The sequence below is a fragment of the Centrocercus urophasianus genome, unplaced genomic scaffold, assembly GCF_019232065.1.
Source record: "Centrocercus urophasianus isolate 14NV4802_14NV808 unplaced genomic scaffold, USGS_Curo_1.0 seq_11, whole genome shotgun sequence".
In the NCBI taxonomy this organism is placed as follows: Eukaryota; Metazoa; Chordata; class Aves; order Galliformes; family Phasianidae; genus Centrocercus; species Centrocercus urophasianus.
The window spans coordinates 56,776,957-56,792,893 of record NW_024884253.1 but is presented as its reverse complement, the minus strand read 5'-3'; the positions used below and the strand labels follow the sequence as shown (position 1 = coordinate 56,792,893).

General features: G+C 43.8%; 1 protein-coding gene across 1 annotated transcript in view; it reads left to right on the top strand.

Moving 5' to 3' along the window:
- RIPOR2 (RHO family interacting cell polarization regulator 2) overlaps window positions 1–15,937 on the top strand; it is a 58,205-nt gene that overhangs the window by 29,063 nt on the left and 13,205 nt on the right. The window contains 11 exon segments of the mRNA XM_042836331.1: window positions 390–545; window positions 1,133–1,211; window positions 1,439–1,462; window positions 2,444–2,497; window positions 5,001–5,150; window positions 6,028–6,091; window positions 9,601–9,644; window positions 10,415–10,540; window positions 11,884–12,032; window positions 12,776–12,905; window positions 15,200–15,889. Coding sequence (XP_042692265.1) covers window positions 390–545; window positions 1,133–1,211; window positions 1,439–1,462; window positions 2,444–2,497; window positions 5,001–5,150; window positions 6,028–6,091; window positions 9,601–9,644; window positions 10,415–10,540; window positions 11,884–12,032; window positions 12,776–12,905; window positions 15,200–15,889 — 1,666 coding nt within the window.

Here is a 15,937-nt window from a genome sequence, read left to right as displayed (position 1 = left end):
TCCAGACACACACGTGACCAGTCCCCAGTCTTAGGAACCTCCAGACTTTACACCTGAAATTATCTAGGCACCCCTTTGCTCTTAGCCCTTTCATGGCTGAGTCTAAGCAGCAGGAGGCAGGACAGGCACGGGATAAGACAGAGAAATGCTTGATGAGCCTGGGACTTCATATCTGGGAGAGGCAACTGGCACATCAAAAGCTGATGGCACACATCCCAGAATGCTCAGACTTCTCAACCTGTAAACAAACACAGCCCTTTAAGCAGCAGGCATGTAAGCAGAACCATTTCTCTAGCACAGATAAGATCAGGAAGATCTCTTTAAGTTACGCTTCTTTGAGATTGTTATGATTTATAGGGATTTTCTCCTCTTTTATGTTCACTTTGCAGGTGTAATTCTTTTATTGAAAATTCCTCTGCGCTCAAGAAGCCCCAAGCAAAGGTGAAGAAAATGCATAATTTGGGCCACAAGAACAGCACCACCCCCAAGGAGCCCCAGCCCAAAAGAATGGAAGAGGTCTACAGGGCCTTGAAGAATGGCCTGGAGTAAGAGCTGTTATTGTGCTTGTTGACTGAAGCCTTCTGGGACATTTTAGCACATAGAAAAACGTTTCACAGAAGCAAAGATCCTTAATGATAGAAGAATGTACCTGTTGGAGTAAACTTAAGATTGGAAACGTGTAGGAAAAATCAGTCCAGAATTCCAATTCTGTTTGCTTGAAAAAGTCCCAAGGACAGGGATTTCAACAGTAGATTTTTCTTTTTTCCCCTCCAGGTTTCCTGGAGTCATATCAGAAGCACGTATAGTCCTTAAGATAACGCTTCTGACGATAAGGGCTTTTACCAACCAGACACGATAGCAGCAATTTGAAAGCACCAGCCTGTAAACTAAGCAGAAGATAGCTTACTTGAAGGTGGTTGTTTAACATCAGGAAAACACTGGGCTGCATAAACAAATGGCTTCTAATTATTCTCAAAAAGGCAGCAGGGAAACTGTTTTTAGAACAGATCAATACAGATCAACTTTTTGAGGAAGGCCATTTGTTGCAGAGATTTCCTTGTATAGTGCTTAGGAAGCAGCTCTGTGACACGCTGCAGAGCTCATGCCTCCCTTCTCTGGTTTGTGTTTACAGCGAGTATCTGGAAGTGCACCAGACAGAGCTGGACAAGCTGACTGCTCAGTTAAAAGACATGAGAAGAAACTCACGCCTGGTACGTGTCATACTTGTGATTGTTCAGAGAAGCACAGTACCCATCCAGAGGTACTGGAACAGGAATGAGCTGGGAGTGGGGAACCAGGCATGTGAATGCATGATCTTCATCCCTTCCAGCTCTCGTCTTGGTTTCGATTTCTATTCACTGATAAATATTATTGTCTCACAGTGCTCTGGCACTGTTGTGTTTCAAAATAAATCACAGTTTCATCTTCTCTGTTGCAGGGAGTCCTGTACGATTTAGATAAGGTATGTTACCCTTTTTAACACTTGCAAGGTAGCATTGGTATTTGTACGATGTGCGGAGCGGGAAACTCTCAGCCTGCTCTAGCAGCCAGGCTAATGTCTTTGATGCAGAAGTTACCTGCAAGCCATTGAATCAGTTGCTTGTACAACTTTGCCCTGTAACCACCAGCAGGGGTAGGAGGCTGGCAAGGGCACATGCTGGGTGTCTACAGGCCAACTCCAGAGGGACAAGCCAAGGGCTCAAGCAGCTGCCTTTCCTCTTACATTATGCTCCTCTGAGTGAGAGCCAGCCAGCGCTTCATGGCATGAACATTCAAAAGAGCAGGACAAAATCCCCAGAGAAGCGAACTGTACAGAGGTGGGCTTGCTGATAGCTGCCCTTGGGGTAATTCCAGCCTGTGTGATCACTGCTTACTCCTGCTCTGGGCACTGCTGGGGGGGAGAACAAGCTGAAGAATTGAAAGTATTCCTTCTGTATGGCAAATTTTGGCTGAAACAAAATAAAAGCCCTCAAAAGCTTTTCCTGAACTATTTGGCTTTTTTCAGTTAAAATGCCAAGCTTGATTTTGCTTTCAAAAACAGTTTATTCAGGAGAATAGGTTTTGAAATGCAAAATCTTACCAGTTTTAATATAGGCTTTCAAAGTAGTGAAAATACAGAGGTTTTTAAGCCAAAAGTGCTCAACTTACTAATTTCAAATGAACTAGGGAACTCGCATCAAAGAAAATTGTTGCAGACTCCATCAGAAAACATGGTTTTGTACCTGAAAGCATATTATGTGCAGATATCAGTGAGCTCCATTTTCAGCAGCGGCTTAGTCACAGTAAGGTGGGACAGTTGAGGCCAGATTTGTGGTCAGCAATGCCTTGCATGCATAAGGAGGAGTTCCTCAGACTCCTGGGGATCTGAAGACACAAGCTAGAGTGGAAATATCTTGCAGATGTGTTCACATATGCCTCACTCTCTGCTTTCTGTTTCCCCCAGCAAATCAAAGCAGTTGAACGATACATGAGGAGGCTGGAGTTCCACATTAGCAAGGTAACAAGCACCCCAAGCATGTCCTACATTAGAAAAAACAACCCCTGGGCCTACTACTGCCCCCTCCCTCCACCTTCCAGGGAGGTGGATTTGACAAAGCCTCTCCCAGATTCAGTATTTTTGCTGGTCTCGGTCGTCTTGTGCAGCTTCTGTTGCATGGTTTGGTGGGCTCACATCCTCTTGATTGCATTGGTGAGAATGTGTGTCTTGTACCCAGTAGAGGTACGCTTTGTGATTTATACCTATACAGTTTAGAGTTGGATGAGGCCCACAACATGCGTTCTCTTGGTTATAAACATATCTGCTAGTTATTAGTTACTTTTCTGAGCCTGACAAAAGAAGGAATTATTTTTGACGGAGGAAATGCATTTTGAGAGCCATTTGAAAAGCATTCATACAGCTTGAAGTGCTCCAATTATGATAGTCCATCAAACCTTTTAATTTTGTGTTCTCTTACTCTGAGAGCTGAAAAAAGTCAACAGGCAATAGGCTGAAATTTTGTTCCCCCAGCCGCTTTCTTTCTTGCTGGCAACATGAATGGCAAAATTACTGCTTGGAGAACATTTCCATTCAAGACCTTCCCACTCCAGTCCTTTTAGAGCTAATGGTTTCTACGCTTGTAATAGGAATGAAAGGCACGAAATGCAAGAGGGTAACACTGGTCACCTGAGCACATTAGTTTTCTTCCTGTAACCCACAGCAACAGAGGCAGGAGAAGTAGAGTTGCATTGCATTAAAACTAGTGGGCTTGTTCAGGTGACAGCACAGTTTTGTTTCAGATGCTGGAGGGTTCTTTTGACCCTGTGCTGAACAAGGGCACCCGCTGCTTAGGAAGCAAAGGGTGAGAACAGTGTGCAGCAGCAGACCACACTCATTTATTGGGGCAGATGAGCATGTTCACACTGGAGATAGCAGTACAAAGTCAGTGCTCCACCCTGATGGCAGGAGTCAACTCCAAGAAATGGCCATTTGTAGGATCTGTCTTTAGCATAGGGAACAGTGCTGACTTAGAAGTGGTAAAGTGGTGGGTACGTCACCAAGAAAGTTTTTCCTGTAACTCTGAAATGTCAAGATGCTGCCTATGGCTTCCATTACCCTTTGCTGCACCATTTCACTTGCAGAGTAGTTCCCATGTTGATTGGAGAACCAACTGTAAGGGCTTCTGCTATCAGGAAAATAAGTCTGCCTTGTACGAGTCGATGTCGTGTTTTGAAGAAGTCAGGATGAGCAGCCCCACTCCAAATAAATAATCAGTGACACCTTTTGCTAAAGATTAAACAGGCTTGAAAAAAAAAACAAACAAACAAAAAAAAAACAACTGCAGCACACCTGAATCAGGTGAATCATTTCACCTGAATCATTTCTAGCACAGCAAAATGATCATAGACTAACAAAGCCAAGGTGCTGGAAGCTTCCACAGAAAGAAATTCTGCGAAAATCCATGGGTAGGACCATGGATTTTCATGGGTAGGGCAGACACTTAATGTCAGAGAACAAAGGAAAACAGTTATTCTAGATAAAGAACAATCATTCCATCCTCACAGGGACATAAGAAGCAGGAAGAGATGCATCTTTCTCTTTTCCTCTCCTCCCTCGATAATGTCAGATTAGAAAACCTGTTTTCTCAACCATAAATTAAACTATACCATTGTAGACTTCCACTGGACAGCTTGGATGGTGTAAACCATATACATTCAGTGCAGGGATTAGAGAGAAAAGGGAAACCAAAGCATGAGACACATGTAAATCCACCGCAGGCTTGATCCAGGTGAGACTTTACATTGTACATCACCAAGTATTACAAAACCTCCAGACTGCTTACTGAATGTCTGGTGCCTCGGCCACGCCAAGGGCTCTTAAGAAGATCACAAGGAAATTAAGCAAGCATATATGGAGCTGAAGTTCAAAACTGAATTTGACATTAACTGTTTCTAAACTTTTTCTTATATTTCCTAGTTGTTGAGGCTTTAAAATCACCCCCCTTCTCCCACTATTACCTGTCAGTGCAGTACTACAACAGTCTTAATGCATGGCTGGTGTTAGCAATACTGAGGACACTGCTGTCCCTAAGAAATGTGCCAATTAGCATGCCCACTCCCATCTGGCAGTGTGGACATTGCCCACATCTTTGAAAGAGCACTTATGACACCAGTATATTTATTTTAGAAGCTTGCTGCATTCCTCCTGCAATTGCACATGTCCCAAACTGGAGGGAAAGGCAGCAGCAAAACTTAAGGGCACACAGGGTAAGCAGATGAGTTGTTGCAAAGCATCTGTTATCACACTAACAAGATTTATGCAGTAGAAGATACTTCTATCTTGTGCTTTTTTTTTTGGTCAGCTGTGACAGTATGACAGCTTCATTCATCCACTCACTCTCCATCTGAGGGTTTAATTGCTTGTTTGGCTTAGTTTCCTCGTAACACAATTGTTTTACTTCATTGAGTTCTCAGTTCACCTTTTTTTTTCCTCCCTTCCTCACCGTTCCTGTTGTTTGCTCTAGGTGGATGAGCTTTACGAGGCCTACTGTATTCAGAGACGTCTCTGTGATGGTGCCAGCAAGATGAAACAGGCCTTTGCAATGTCCCCTGCCAGCAAAGCAGCTCGAGAGAGTTTAACCGAAATCAACAGGAGTTACAAAGAATACACAGAGGTATGTCTTCATCCATTTGGCCTTTCATTTTCACTGTTTAAAGGCCATGAAAACTTGGCCGCTCATTTCAGCGATAATCACATTCAGATAAAAGGGTTAGATGTAAAACCACTGAAGGAAAATTGTTGTTTTCTCGTGAATGCCTGCTATCTTACAAAGACGGGTGACATAAACCCGAAGAGTTCTTTGAAATAATAATGGTTATGTTCCAAAAGACCAGGGCTATACTCCAGGAATCACTGCATTTAAAGAAGTAAATCTGGCCCAAACCTACGTATGTCACAACCATACATGGTCCTTCCCATCCTGCAGACATTAGGGTGGCAGGGTAGCTAGAACAAGCAGACATCTTATGCTCTGCATCCAGTTTCAATTGCTGTGATTACTATCTATTTTATTAAACCAGCTGTTTAATTATGGAAAGTCTGATAGTGCTGCAAACATCACAACGCACAAGCTGTGGCATCCTGCCTAGCTCTTCTGGGGAGGGTCAAGTACCCATCTCACACAGTCTTTATTTTTAATGTCGTCCATGTTTCTTGGGAGATTAAAAACATGCTGGGAGCTACTCTGGCATGGAGCTGCTGCTGGCCCGCATCCTGGCTGGAGAAGACAGGGACAGTAGCTATGCTATCCTTTAAGGCCCACAGCTGCCCACTGCTAATGCCAGGATTAGATCTCAGGGTTACATTCAGCTTCGGTGTGAGCAAGCATAGCTCAGCTGCCGTTTTTAGGGCCAGATTTTGCTAAAAACAGGAGTAGCTCTTGCATATTGATTTTAATGAAAAATACCTTTCCTTTGCATAATGGAAGTGTTTATTTCCAAAGGAAAAAAAGGAGGGTTTTTCTGACCTCGCTATTCTGTCTTCCTTAACAGAACATGTGTACCATTGAAGCAGAGCTGGAAAACCTGCTGGGGGAGTTTAGTATCAAGATGAAAGGTAATTACTTTTTCACCTTTCCTTTCACTGAACAGCAGAAGTCAGTCTGTGCCTGGTACTGAGGGCACTGAGATGCTTTGGTTTTATATGTACTTAGAAGCTTGCTTTCCCCTCCACTACACTAATTGCTGAGCCTTCAAACTCTGACTTGCACATCTACCCTTGGAAAGGATCACAGAGCTGGGGGCAGAGTTTGCAGAGAGATTCTTCCAATAAAATGATTCATGTTTTCAAGGGAGATGTGATAGGTAGGCTCACCCAAATGCTCCTCCCAACAGCCAAAGCAATTCAGTTTGAAGGCTACTGCACCTTTTGCCTCTATCCCCACAACCCTTCAGGAGCTACATGAACATCCATAGAGCTGACCTTCAAAATAGTAAACCTGAGGCCACACAGCACAGAAAGGAAATTGCAGCAAGCTGCGCTCCTCAGAATATTTCCATAGTTGCTGCAAATGCAGTGCAATGCACAGTTCAACACAAGGTGACGTGTTGCAGAAGGCATCAGGGCATCACAAACAACTGGGCTGAAAAGGCCTGGCCCTTTCTCTCTTGTATACCCAAGTCCTGTACAGTGAAGCAGAGAGCAAACCACAGATAACAGCTATATCTAAACATTCTTGTACCATGAAGACACCAAATGAGAAATTAGCAAAGAGAAATACCATATTACTAAGTATTTTCTAATTAGGACACCATGACTCCTATCTAGGCCACTTTCTCCAGGAATGGGAATCCAGTAGGACAATCCAACTTTTGCTATTAGCACAGCTAGAGCAACTCCAGCACAAAAGCCTAGTGATCACATAGCAAGCACCCTTTCATTACACCACAGCACAGCCAACTGTGCTACTAATTTTAGAATCCAATGTTAAAACTCAAAGTATTCCTCCCCCCAACGCTTACCTGTTCCTAGCCACACCAGTGACAGTTATTTTAGTGCACTGTGTTGCTTACGTGAGAAGTGAGCCAACCCACACGGCACCATCAGGAAGCAGGAGGCCTATGCTGTGCTTTTATGATTGATACAGGTATGGGAAATGTTGATCACAGCTTGAACTTCTGATTGACCACCTGAGGTGAGCAATGAGTCAGGCACAGGAGCACAGGTGAAGCCAATTCACCTGTGCTACCAGAAGAGGGTGAAGCCTGGCTCCACCTCTCCTGGACCCCATTTAAGTTGTGTCTGGTTAACCCAAAGACTGCCACTGAGGAAGGATCTCTTTTAGAGATTGCTTTTTGTGGAGCTTATTGTGAGCATTTTTCATTTATTATCCTTCCACCATGATAATCCTACTTAGCCTAACCTCTGCACACCTATTGATAGTACATTTTTTTTTTAAACCTAATCATTTCTCAAAATAAAGATAAGCTCGCTAGAATGAGCGGTAGCTCAGGATTAATCAGCTGAAATTAAACAGGAAAACCCAATATGGGACTGTAGGAAGTCTGGGTGGGTAAGCCAAGTGCCTTGTTATGATGCACAGGGAAGTGCCCTTGCCCCTCTTTGAAGCAGACAGCAAAACACTCAGGTCATTCTTAGAGCAACACTAGTCCAGCACTGAAATCCACCTGCCCACATTCCTGCACTTGAGCAGAGCTATGCATGCTGCAGAAGGCTTCAGGGCCCTGAATGCAAAATATGTTTGTATTCTGATACCTTACATAGCCACCTAGCAGCCCTGTCCTGCCACTAATTGCACTGACCTCTTCAAGGTGGGGAGGTTCAGGTTGGATATTAGGGAAAATTTCTTCTCTGAAAGAATGGTAAGGCACTAGAACTGTCTGCCCAGGGAGGTGTTTAAGAACTGTGTGGGTGTGGCACTGATGGACGTGGTTAGTGGAGATAGGTAGACAGTTGGACTAGGTGATCTTAGTGGTCTTTTCCAACCTTAATGATTCTATGACAAGAGCCATTGGTTCCTGCTATACACTGAGGCCCCAAGAGCCACTCGTCACCAAAACCTACGTGCCTTGTGACAGTGATTTGAGCTCAGCAGCTGTGCACTGTTCAGTCTGCCCATCATCAGGCTGCAGAGACCTGAACAGCAGCCTTAAGACCTCATTCCTAGACCTCAGTTCCTGCCTAAGCTGGTGCCTGGCAGGGCCTGTCACTGGGCATAGACCTCAGCTCCAGACAGCACGCACACAGAGGCCCCAGCCACATCCCCCCCCATCCAGTGAGCAAAGAAGGGGCCTTTTATGTTCCTCAGATGCTTTCAGAGATGCGTCCCAGCAGAGATCAAATTCCTTTGTAAAAGTGTGCCTAGGGAGAGGGGAGCAGCAGTGGAGTGCTAGAAAGTTTGAATTATTTATAAACAGTAAATAAATTAGACAGGAATTGGTAATATGAGCTCTGAACAAGGGCATCTTTATTCAGCTAAGCAATAGGATGAGTGAAGAAAACTATTTTCTGATGAAAGAAATGAAAGATCAGCAGATTACTGGGACAGGTCATGACTGCACAAGAGGGATCTAGTTGGTCCCAAAGTCCACCCGCAGCCTGGTAGTAGAAGCCAACATTAGGGCACAGCTTAGCTGTGCTGATGCTAATAACCTCTTTCTCTCTATGAAAGTACCAGCAGCAGCTGGCATGAGAGGACAAAAAAAACATGGTGTATTCCTGGGGTGCTGAGTAGCTGAAGGAAATGAAGCAATTATTTTTTCTTAACAAAACAAATGCAGTAGCTACCTAATAAAGAGATCAGTGAGGAAGAAGAGATTCCCTGTGTAGAGGGTTGGGTGACCGGAAAGCAGCCAGTTTTCCCTATCCTGCAGAAGGGCAAGTTACAAGGCCAGGAGGGGGTGGTGGCTTCCCTGGGACTGCAGAATGGTCACGAACCCCAGGAAACTTTCCATTTCATATGTATGGTGCCTATGCAGAAATAGCATCATGACATCCTTTTAAGAAAAGCTCTCAAGCAGACAGTGCAGCAAAGCTCTTGTGGCATATATATCACCCCTCTGGGGAAAGATGGGATAAATCTCATATTACAGAGGTCACTTGTGGTTCTTGATGTAGTTAGTACTCAAAGACACTGGGGTAGTACAGCAGTGGTTACACCATGGATACAGAAGGAGTCCTTCTGCCTCCCTGTGTTTCCACTAGGAAGTTATAACACAGACTTCTTGTTCAGACTTCAGAACAGATAGCTGGGGCTGATTTGGGTTAACCAGCAAGCACTGCTGGTAATCAGCAGCTCGCCTACGCCTTGTGATAGTCAGAGCATGAAGCCCAGCTTCTGAAACCAGATGATGTCAGGAAGCTACTTCCTCTGTTTTATAGTTATTACACAAAAGGGAGAAGTATGCTCAGAGGGAAAAAAGCTGGGAAGTGCGAGTCTTTGATATGCACAAAACCACTACATGATGAATTTCTGTACCAAAGCCATCCCCATAGAGGGTGGGCTGACAGGGCTGCTGCCCTCTCTTGTCACAGCTGGTGGCCACTGGGTAGACCCAGTGGGCTGTTTATCTGCACTGACCCTCACTTTCTGTCTCTCTCCCCAGGTCTGGCTGGCTTTGCTCGACTCTGCCCTGGGGATCAGTATGAGGTATGTAGCACTTGGCTTCTGGTTCAGCAGAAGAAGAATTAAAAGGGAGGCAGACTCCTGCTGCATTTTACTCCGCATTGAACAAAACTTACTGACATCTACATGCCAAGAAACAGCTGGTAGTTTTCCTGTAAGCTTTCTGAAAATCATTGCAGGTCTCTATCTTCCTGTGTTAGGGCATCTGTCACAAGACCTGAAAATTACATTTGGAGCACTGGGTGATAGCTATTCCATGAACTACAAGACTTTTTTTTTTTTTTGTTAATGAAAATAAGGTCACTACAGTGACCTAGAGAACATCAAAAGCAGGTTCATTAGAAATAGGTTAAACTAAAAGTCTCCAGCTCTGTCCAGCAGGGAATTTGCAGTGGTTTGATTATGGATTCCCCCTACAATCTGCAGCTTGCAGCTGTCTTGGTTATTGATTCCCCACTCTGGCTATCATCAGTTTCTCCCACCACTTTCATGCCTGCAAGCCTCTGCAGGCCCATCGTTGGTGCTGATTTTACCCAGCCAGCTCTGAAGTTCCATGGCAGCCATACCAGCATACCACCTCAGTTTGAGGTGTTGCACCATTGTCACTCTGTCTTCATCATCAGCCAAAGCCCTGCAACTGCAAAGGCCTCTCAACAGGGGACAGCCAAACCCCGCTTAGCCTACCCATCAAGCTGGAGAAGTTAGGGAACTGCAAAAGGTGACCTTCCCTTTCCAATATTTGAGCATTAAGAGAGCATATTGCTCAAGATAATAAGAGGAGTTTTCTTTTTCAGATTTTCATGCGTTATGGTCGCCAGCGATGGAAATTGAAAGGCAAAATAGAAGTGAATGGCAAGCAAAGCTGGGATGGAGAAGAAATGGTCTTCCTCCCTCTCATTGTTGGGCTGATCTCCATAAAGGTATGCATACTAACTTCTCTGCCTGCAAGCAAGACAAGAGCCAAGAGACTGCCTTTATGTGCACTATCAGCAAAAATACAGAAGTAGATCATGAAACTTCTTTGAAATGAGTCATAATTAGTATTTCAAGCACACTTGACTAAAGGAAGTGCCATAGTACTATGCAGTCCTAGATGCGACAAGGCTAATCAGTTTGGTAGCCCTGTGGGAGAGGTTGTCTTAATGCTCCCTATATAGGCACCTTTACTAACGTAACCCTTGCCTCACATCACTCTCCAGCAACTCTTAGTTATCTGCACTAAAGCAACATAAATCTATAGAAACCTATTTGCTAACAGTATTCAGCAAAACAACAACAAAAGCAAACTGAAAACCCCCAAAAAATCCACTACTGATGAGTTAGATGAGTTAGTTAATGCTGCTCAGATAAGAGAGCAGCATCTGTTGATTTGGAGAAATACAGAGGTCTCCAGTTCAAACACACACAGGGAACAGTCAGGTGTAAGTTGGAACAGCTCCAAAGCTCAGTCCTACCACCCAGCTGCACTAAACAAACTTGTGCACCTGATTCTTTTGCAGTTCCTACACAGCAGTTCCTGAAGTTTAACATCTCTCTTCATGCCTGATTCCAGATCCTGTCCTCTGTACAGGATCTGCATGTATAACTATCTCTCTGAATTTTTAAGAAAAGAGATAAATGTACACGTAAGCTTGAATAGTGCTGTACTCTACTCTTACTATAAAAACTTAAATGGTTTTATGTGAGATTTTTTCCTACTAGATTTGTACAAGTCTTTACCAAACACCATTATAGATGTAATGATTACATAGGTTCAGAGTTACAGGAAACAAATACAGAGACATGAGTCCCCTTAGGGGTTACTAGATAGGCAAACTTTATTAGGAAATACCCTAATACGAAAGCTGCCTATTGCAGAGAGAATATTAGATGAAATAACACAGATACACTATGCCTGCTACTGCTATTCCCTCAGACTCCACATACAGTCACTGCTGAAGAAGATACAACACAAGACAGTCCTTGGTCTGATCCAGCCTGCTGGTTCTCTTCTGACACCAACAAAAACCATAAAGTAAACGTACAAGATATTCCTGTGTTTTGTAAACATGATTGTGTGCAATTATGCATTTATGAAAAAGAGAAAATAAATTTTCATTTTTCTGTAGTTTTTCTGTAAGTAATGAAGACGCAACAAATATAATCATATTTTAAAAGCCTTCTAGCAAGAGACCCAGACCAGAAAAAAAACAAAACCATTTCTTGTAATTAAGGATTACAGTACCTTGCGTGATCATGGATGTCCTGTTTTTTTCCCTCATAGGTGACAGAAGTGAAGGGACTTGCTACTCACATCCTTGTAGGAAGTGTAACCTGTGAAACAAAAGACCTGTTTGCAGCTCGGCCCCAGGTGGTTGCAGTAGACATTAATGACCTTGGCACAATCAAGCTGAACCTTGAAATCACCTGGTAGTAAGTAGAACTGGTTGGATGGTCTCTGGGTCAAGTGGCTGTTTTAAAGAAAATGGATAAAAATCACACAGAAGAGATCTATCAATGTAGTCTCTTCTCTCTTTGTGGGAAAAAACATGGTTTAAAAGCTGGACTTTGTGGGTTTTGTATGTGGTGTGAAGGCAGTGGGAAGTTTCCTAGCACTGTCTATCTGCAGTGGTAAGCATGGGTAAGCTGATAATGTTTGGATTCAGAGCCAATTCTCAGTGTGTTTTAATGAAATAGATAACTGTCATTTCTTAAGCAGCATTAATGTTTTTCACTTCTACAGTCATGTATGCTGTTTCTTGTAATGCAATAAATACGAAGCTAGCAATGACAGCAACTGATTTCCTTTATAATACAATAGCTCTATTAGCTACTGTTAACTCTACTGAGCACCTACCTTGTTATTACATGTTCTACCTGTCAACTCAGCTTCAAGAATACCCTTCTTGTGAGAAGCAGGCAGTACTGCATAAAAGGTTTCTGAAAATAAAATGCTTTTAGAAATGAAAACTGTACATCTGAGCCTGCTGCTTAATTAACATTTTAAAACACTCCAGTTAAAAAAAATGCCAGCTCTGAGATTTGATGTGCTAATAAACACCCTTTTCAAAAAATCCTTTCTGTGGACCTGAAATTCCTTCTCCATCAGCCTAACAATGTTTTTTTAATTATTATTATTTTATTTTATTTTATTTTCCCCATCTGTGTGCTTGCAGCCCCTTTGATGTGGAGGACCTGACCCCCACCACGGGAAATGTGAGCAAGGCCTCCGCTCTCCAAAGGAGAATGTCCATGTACAGCCAAGGCACTCCAGAGACGCCAACCTTCAAGGATCACTCGTTCTTTGTAAGCCCTCCTTGGCTTCATGTTTATGTAATGAGAAACCCTAGCACAGTTCAAACACTGCAAATGCTTCATTGCTTTCTACATCTAGGCTTTTTTCCCTGGTGTCAGCAGGTTACCCTCACAGATGCTTATAAAGCAAATGCATTTCTAGCTGCTAATCCTCAAAGAAGGTGATGGTGGTCCTGGCATGCTATATGGCCAACTACCATGTAACTGTTCTCCTCTGACTGCTGTGTTACTTGAGTAATCTCTATAAAATCTCTGTTCTTCCTGTGGCAGTGGTTAAACAGGCATTGCCGCAATAGTATTTTTAATGCGTCCCCTGGTAAAAAAGAGATTTGTAAGGTGCTCTTAGATTTTGTGTGAAACAAATTCTGAATGCTTTATAAGGACTGCATATTAAGCTGAATAGGCCATCTGTAGAGATGTGAATTTTACAAGTGCTATGTCCCTTGCCTGTAATTTAAATACTCTGCTGCAAAGCATTCAGTTAACCTGCCCTCCTTACCATGTTTGCTTTTAACTGTTGAAGAAATGGCTGCATCCCCTGCAAGACAGGCCAAGGTTGGCAATCTTAGATGCTCTGCAAGACACTTTCTTTGACAAGCTTCGGCGCAGTCGCTCTTTTAGTGATCTGCCATCGCTCAGGCTAAGCCCCAAAGCGGGGCTAGAGCTATATGTGAGTCCTGGTATTTGTGTGCTGAAGGAGTTTATCAGTCCCCATGTGGCATCTCCATTCCCATGCATGCCTCGTGTGCTGCTTTCTGGTGCAACTTGCTTATTTTGCTGACTGCTGACAGGGGAGAGCGTGAGTGTGAACCCACGCTGCTTGCGGTAAAGCAAAGTTCCTCTTGGTTTCTACAGGGGTAATGTTTTGAGTGCAGAGAGGAGTGCAGAGCAGGAGCACAAGCCAGTATGGTATTCTTAAAAATGCAGTTATTGAAAATGGCGTGCCATGCTGATTCATGTTATACATTTGCTGAGTGAATTGACTTTCAGCAGTAAAGGAGAGGTTGAAAGTGCACTCATGTGAGGGGAAAGAAGAAATAAGAGTGTCGTTATGTCTAGGGAAAAAAGCTGCTGGAAAAATGATGAAAATTTCAAACATTTTAACTGTGAGTACCTTGCCAACATGGGAGTGCCTATAGTTCCTTCCAGCAAATTGTCAGCAAAATACTAGTTGTCATTCATCTGTGCTGTGCTTTTGCATGAGTTTGCCACGTAATGAAGGCTAAAATTTGTTTCAGAGCCCATCAGTGTGAAATTTCAGGCTTTAATTTATTACATTCTGCCTCCAGGCAGGTTCTTGTACTTCCCCTCCTTACTGCTTTTTGCCTTTCTTTCCATTCTAAAAATTGTGTAAAATAATAGAAGGATGTGTACTACAGCTCTGAGATGCTTCAAACCTGATAGCAGGGAAGAAGTCAGCAGAAATGTTCTAACTCTCTCCAAAGTGCAGTAAGTGAGTTTAACATGAGATTAAGGCAAAATTTGTGCGTCAGATAGGCAGTGGGGTCAGGTAGACAACCTGCAGTGAGTGTCCCCATAGGTGAGCCAGAGGTGAATGTATATGTGTGCTGATAATCACTCTGGGGGGAACATGTGATATCATTTTTGGATCAATATATGCTGTTTTTGTTTCCGAAGTGATCAGTATTCTGCTCAGTACACCACCACACAAATCCTTCTGTTTCCTTTTGGATTAAGTTCGTGTTGAACATGATTCTTGTGTAGCTCACGTTCAGCAATAGGCAGAGGTATCTGCATGTGGTTGTGTACTTTCTACAGGAAAGGAATAGCATGGTCATATCCCCATTAAAATGATGTGACTGGCGAAACTTTTGGAGCAGACTGTTTTACAGTTTAGGGATTGCTAAGTCAGGAAATAAATACAACAGAAATCTGTAAGAACATGAAAATGTAGCCAAGATAGCTTGAGTGTAGCCCATCAGGAGGACTTCCCACAAGAAGTGGGGTAGTGCCATGGAAGTGCTGTCAGAGTCAATTTGCTTAGACAAACAGTGCTTGGTTGCTGCTGTGGGACATGCTTACCAGAGCTCTTGACTTACCCCAAAGAGATGTTGAACCTAGAGTTACCAGCAGAATCCTTCTGGAGTCAGGAACTGTGCCAGAAGAAAGCACAAGTTGGCCTTCAGTTTTCCCATTTCTCAAGTCTTGACTGCTTCTCAAATCTTATTCCTTGTATTTGTCTTTCCCAGACACATAGATCATTTTTTTTTTCTTTCCAATGAGACATGAAAGACATTTTCTCTCTTTCTCAATTCTCTTTTCAGTCAAACTTGCCGGATGATGTCTTTGAAAATGGAACAGCAACCACTGAGAAGCGGCCTCTTTCCTTCACTTTTGGCGACCTGCCTTATGAAGACCGCGTGCCCCCTGCCAACCCAGCAGAGCCCTCCTCTGCTCACGTCAGCTCCAGCCCCGATATCACCACCACTGCTACTCAGCACCGAGCTCACAAGTCGTCTGAGAGCTCGAGCCCAGACTGCAGCAGCAGTGACTCCTGCAGAGACTCTGTCCCTGAGCCCAAGGACCTGCCATCCTCCAGAGAGGCAGCAGTGACTGGGATCAAGGCCGCCCCCAGGGCACATTCTGAAGCTTGCCAAAAGCCCTCCGATGCCAGGAGCGATCGTGTCTTTATAGAGGCGAGCGTCCCGGTGTCTCTCCTGCAGGACACAGATGAAGGTTCTGAACTAAAGCCGGTGGAGCTGGACACCTATGAGGGCAACATCACCAAGCAGCTGGTGAAAAGGCTGACGTCTGCTGAGGTGCCTGGGACCCCAGAGAGGCTGCCGTGTGAGGGGTCCATCAGTGGGGAATCAGAAGGCTACAAGTCTTATCTCGATGGAAGCATTGAAGAAGCCTTGCAAGGGCTTCTCTTAGCTCTTGAGCCTCATAAAGAGCAGTACAAAGAGTTTCAGGACCTGGACCAGGAAGTGATGCATCTGGATGACATCCTAAAAGTGAGTACATTTTCAGAAAGTACTACACTAAAGGAGATCTGAGCGAGT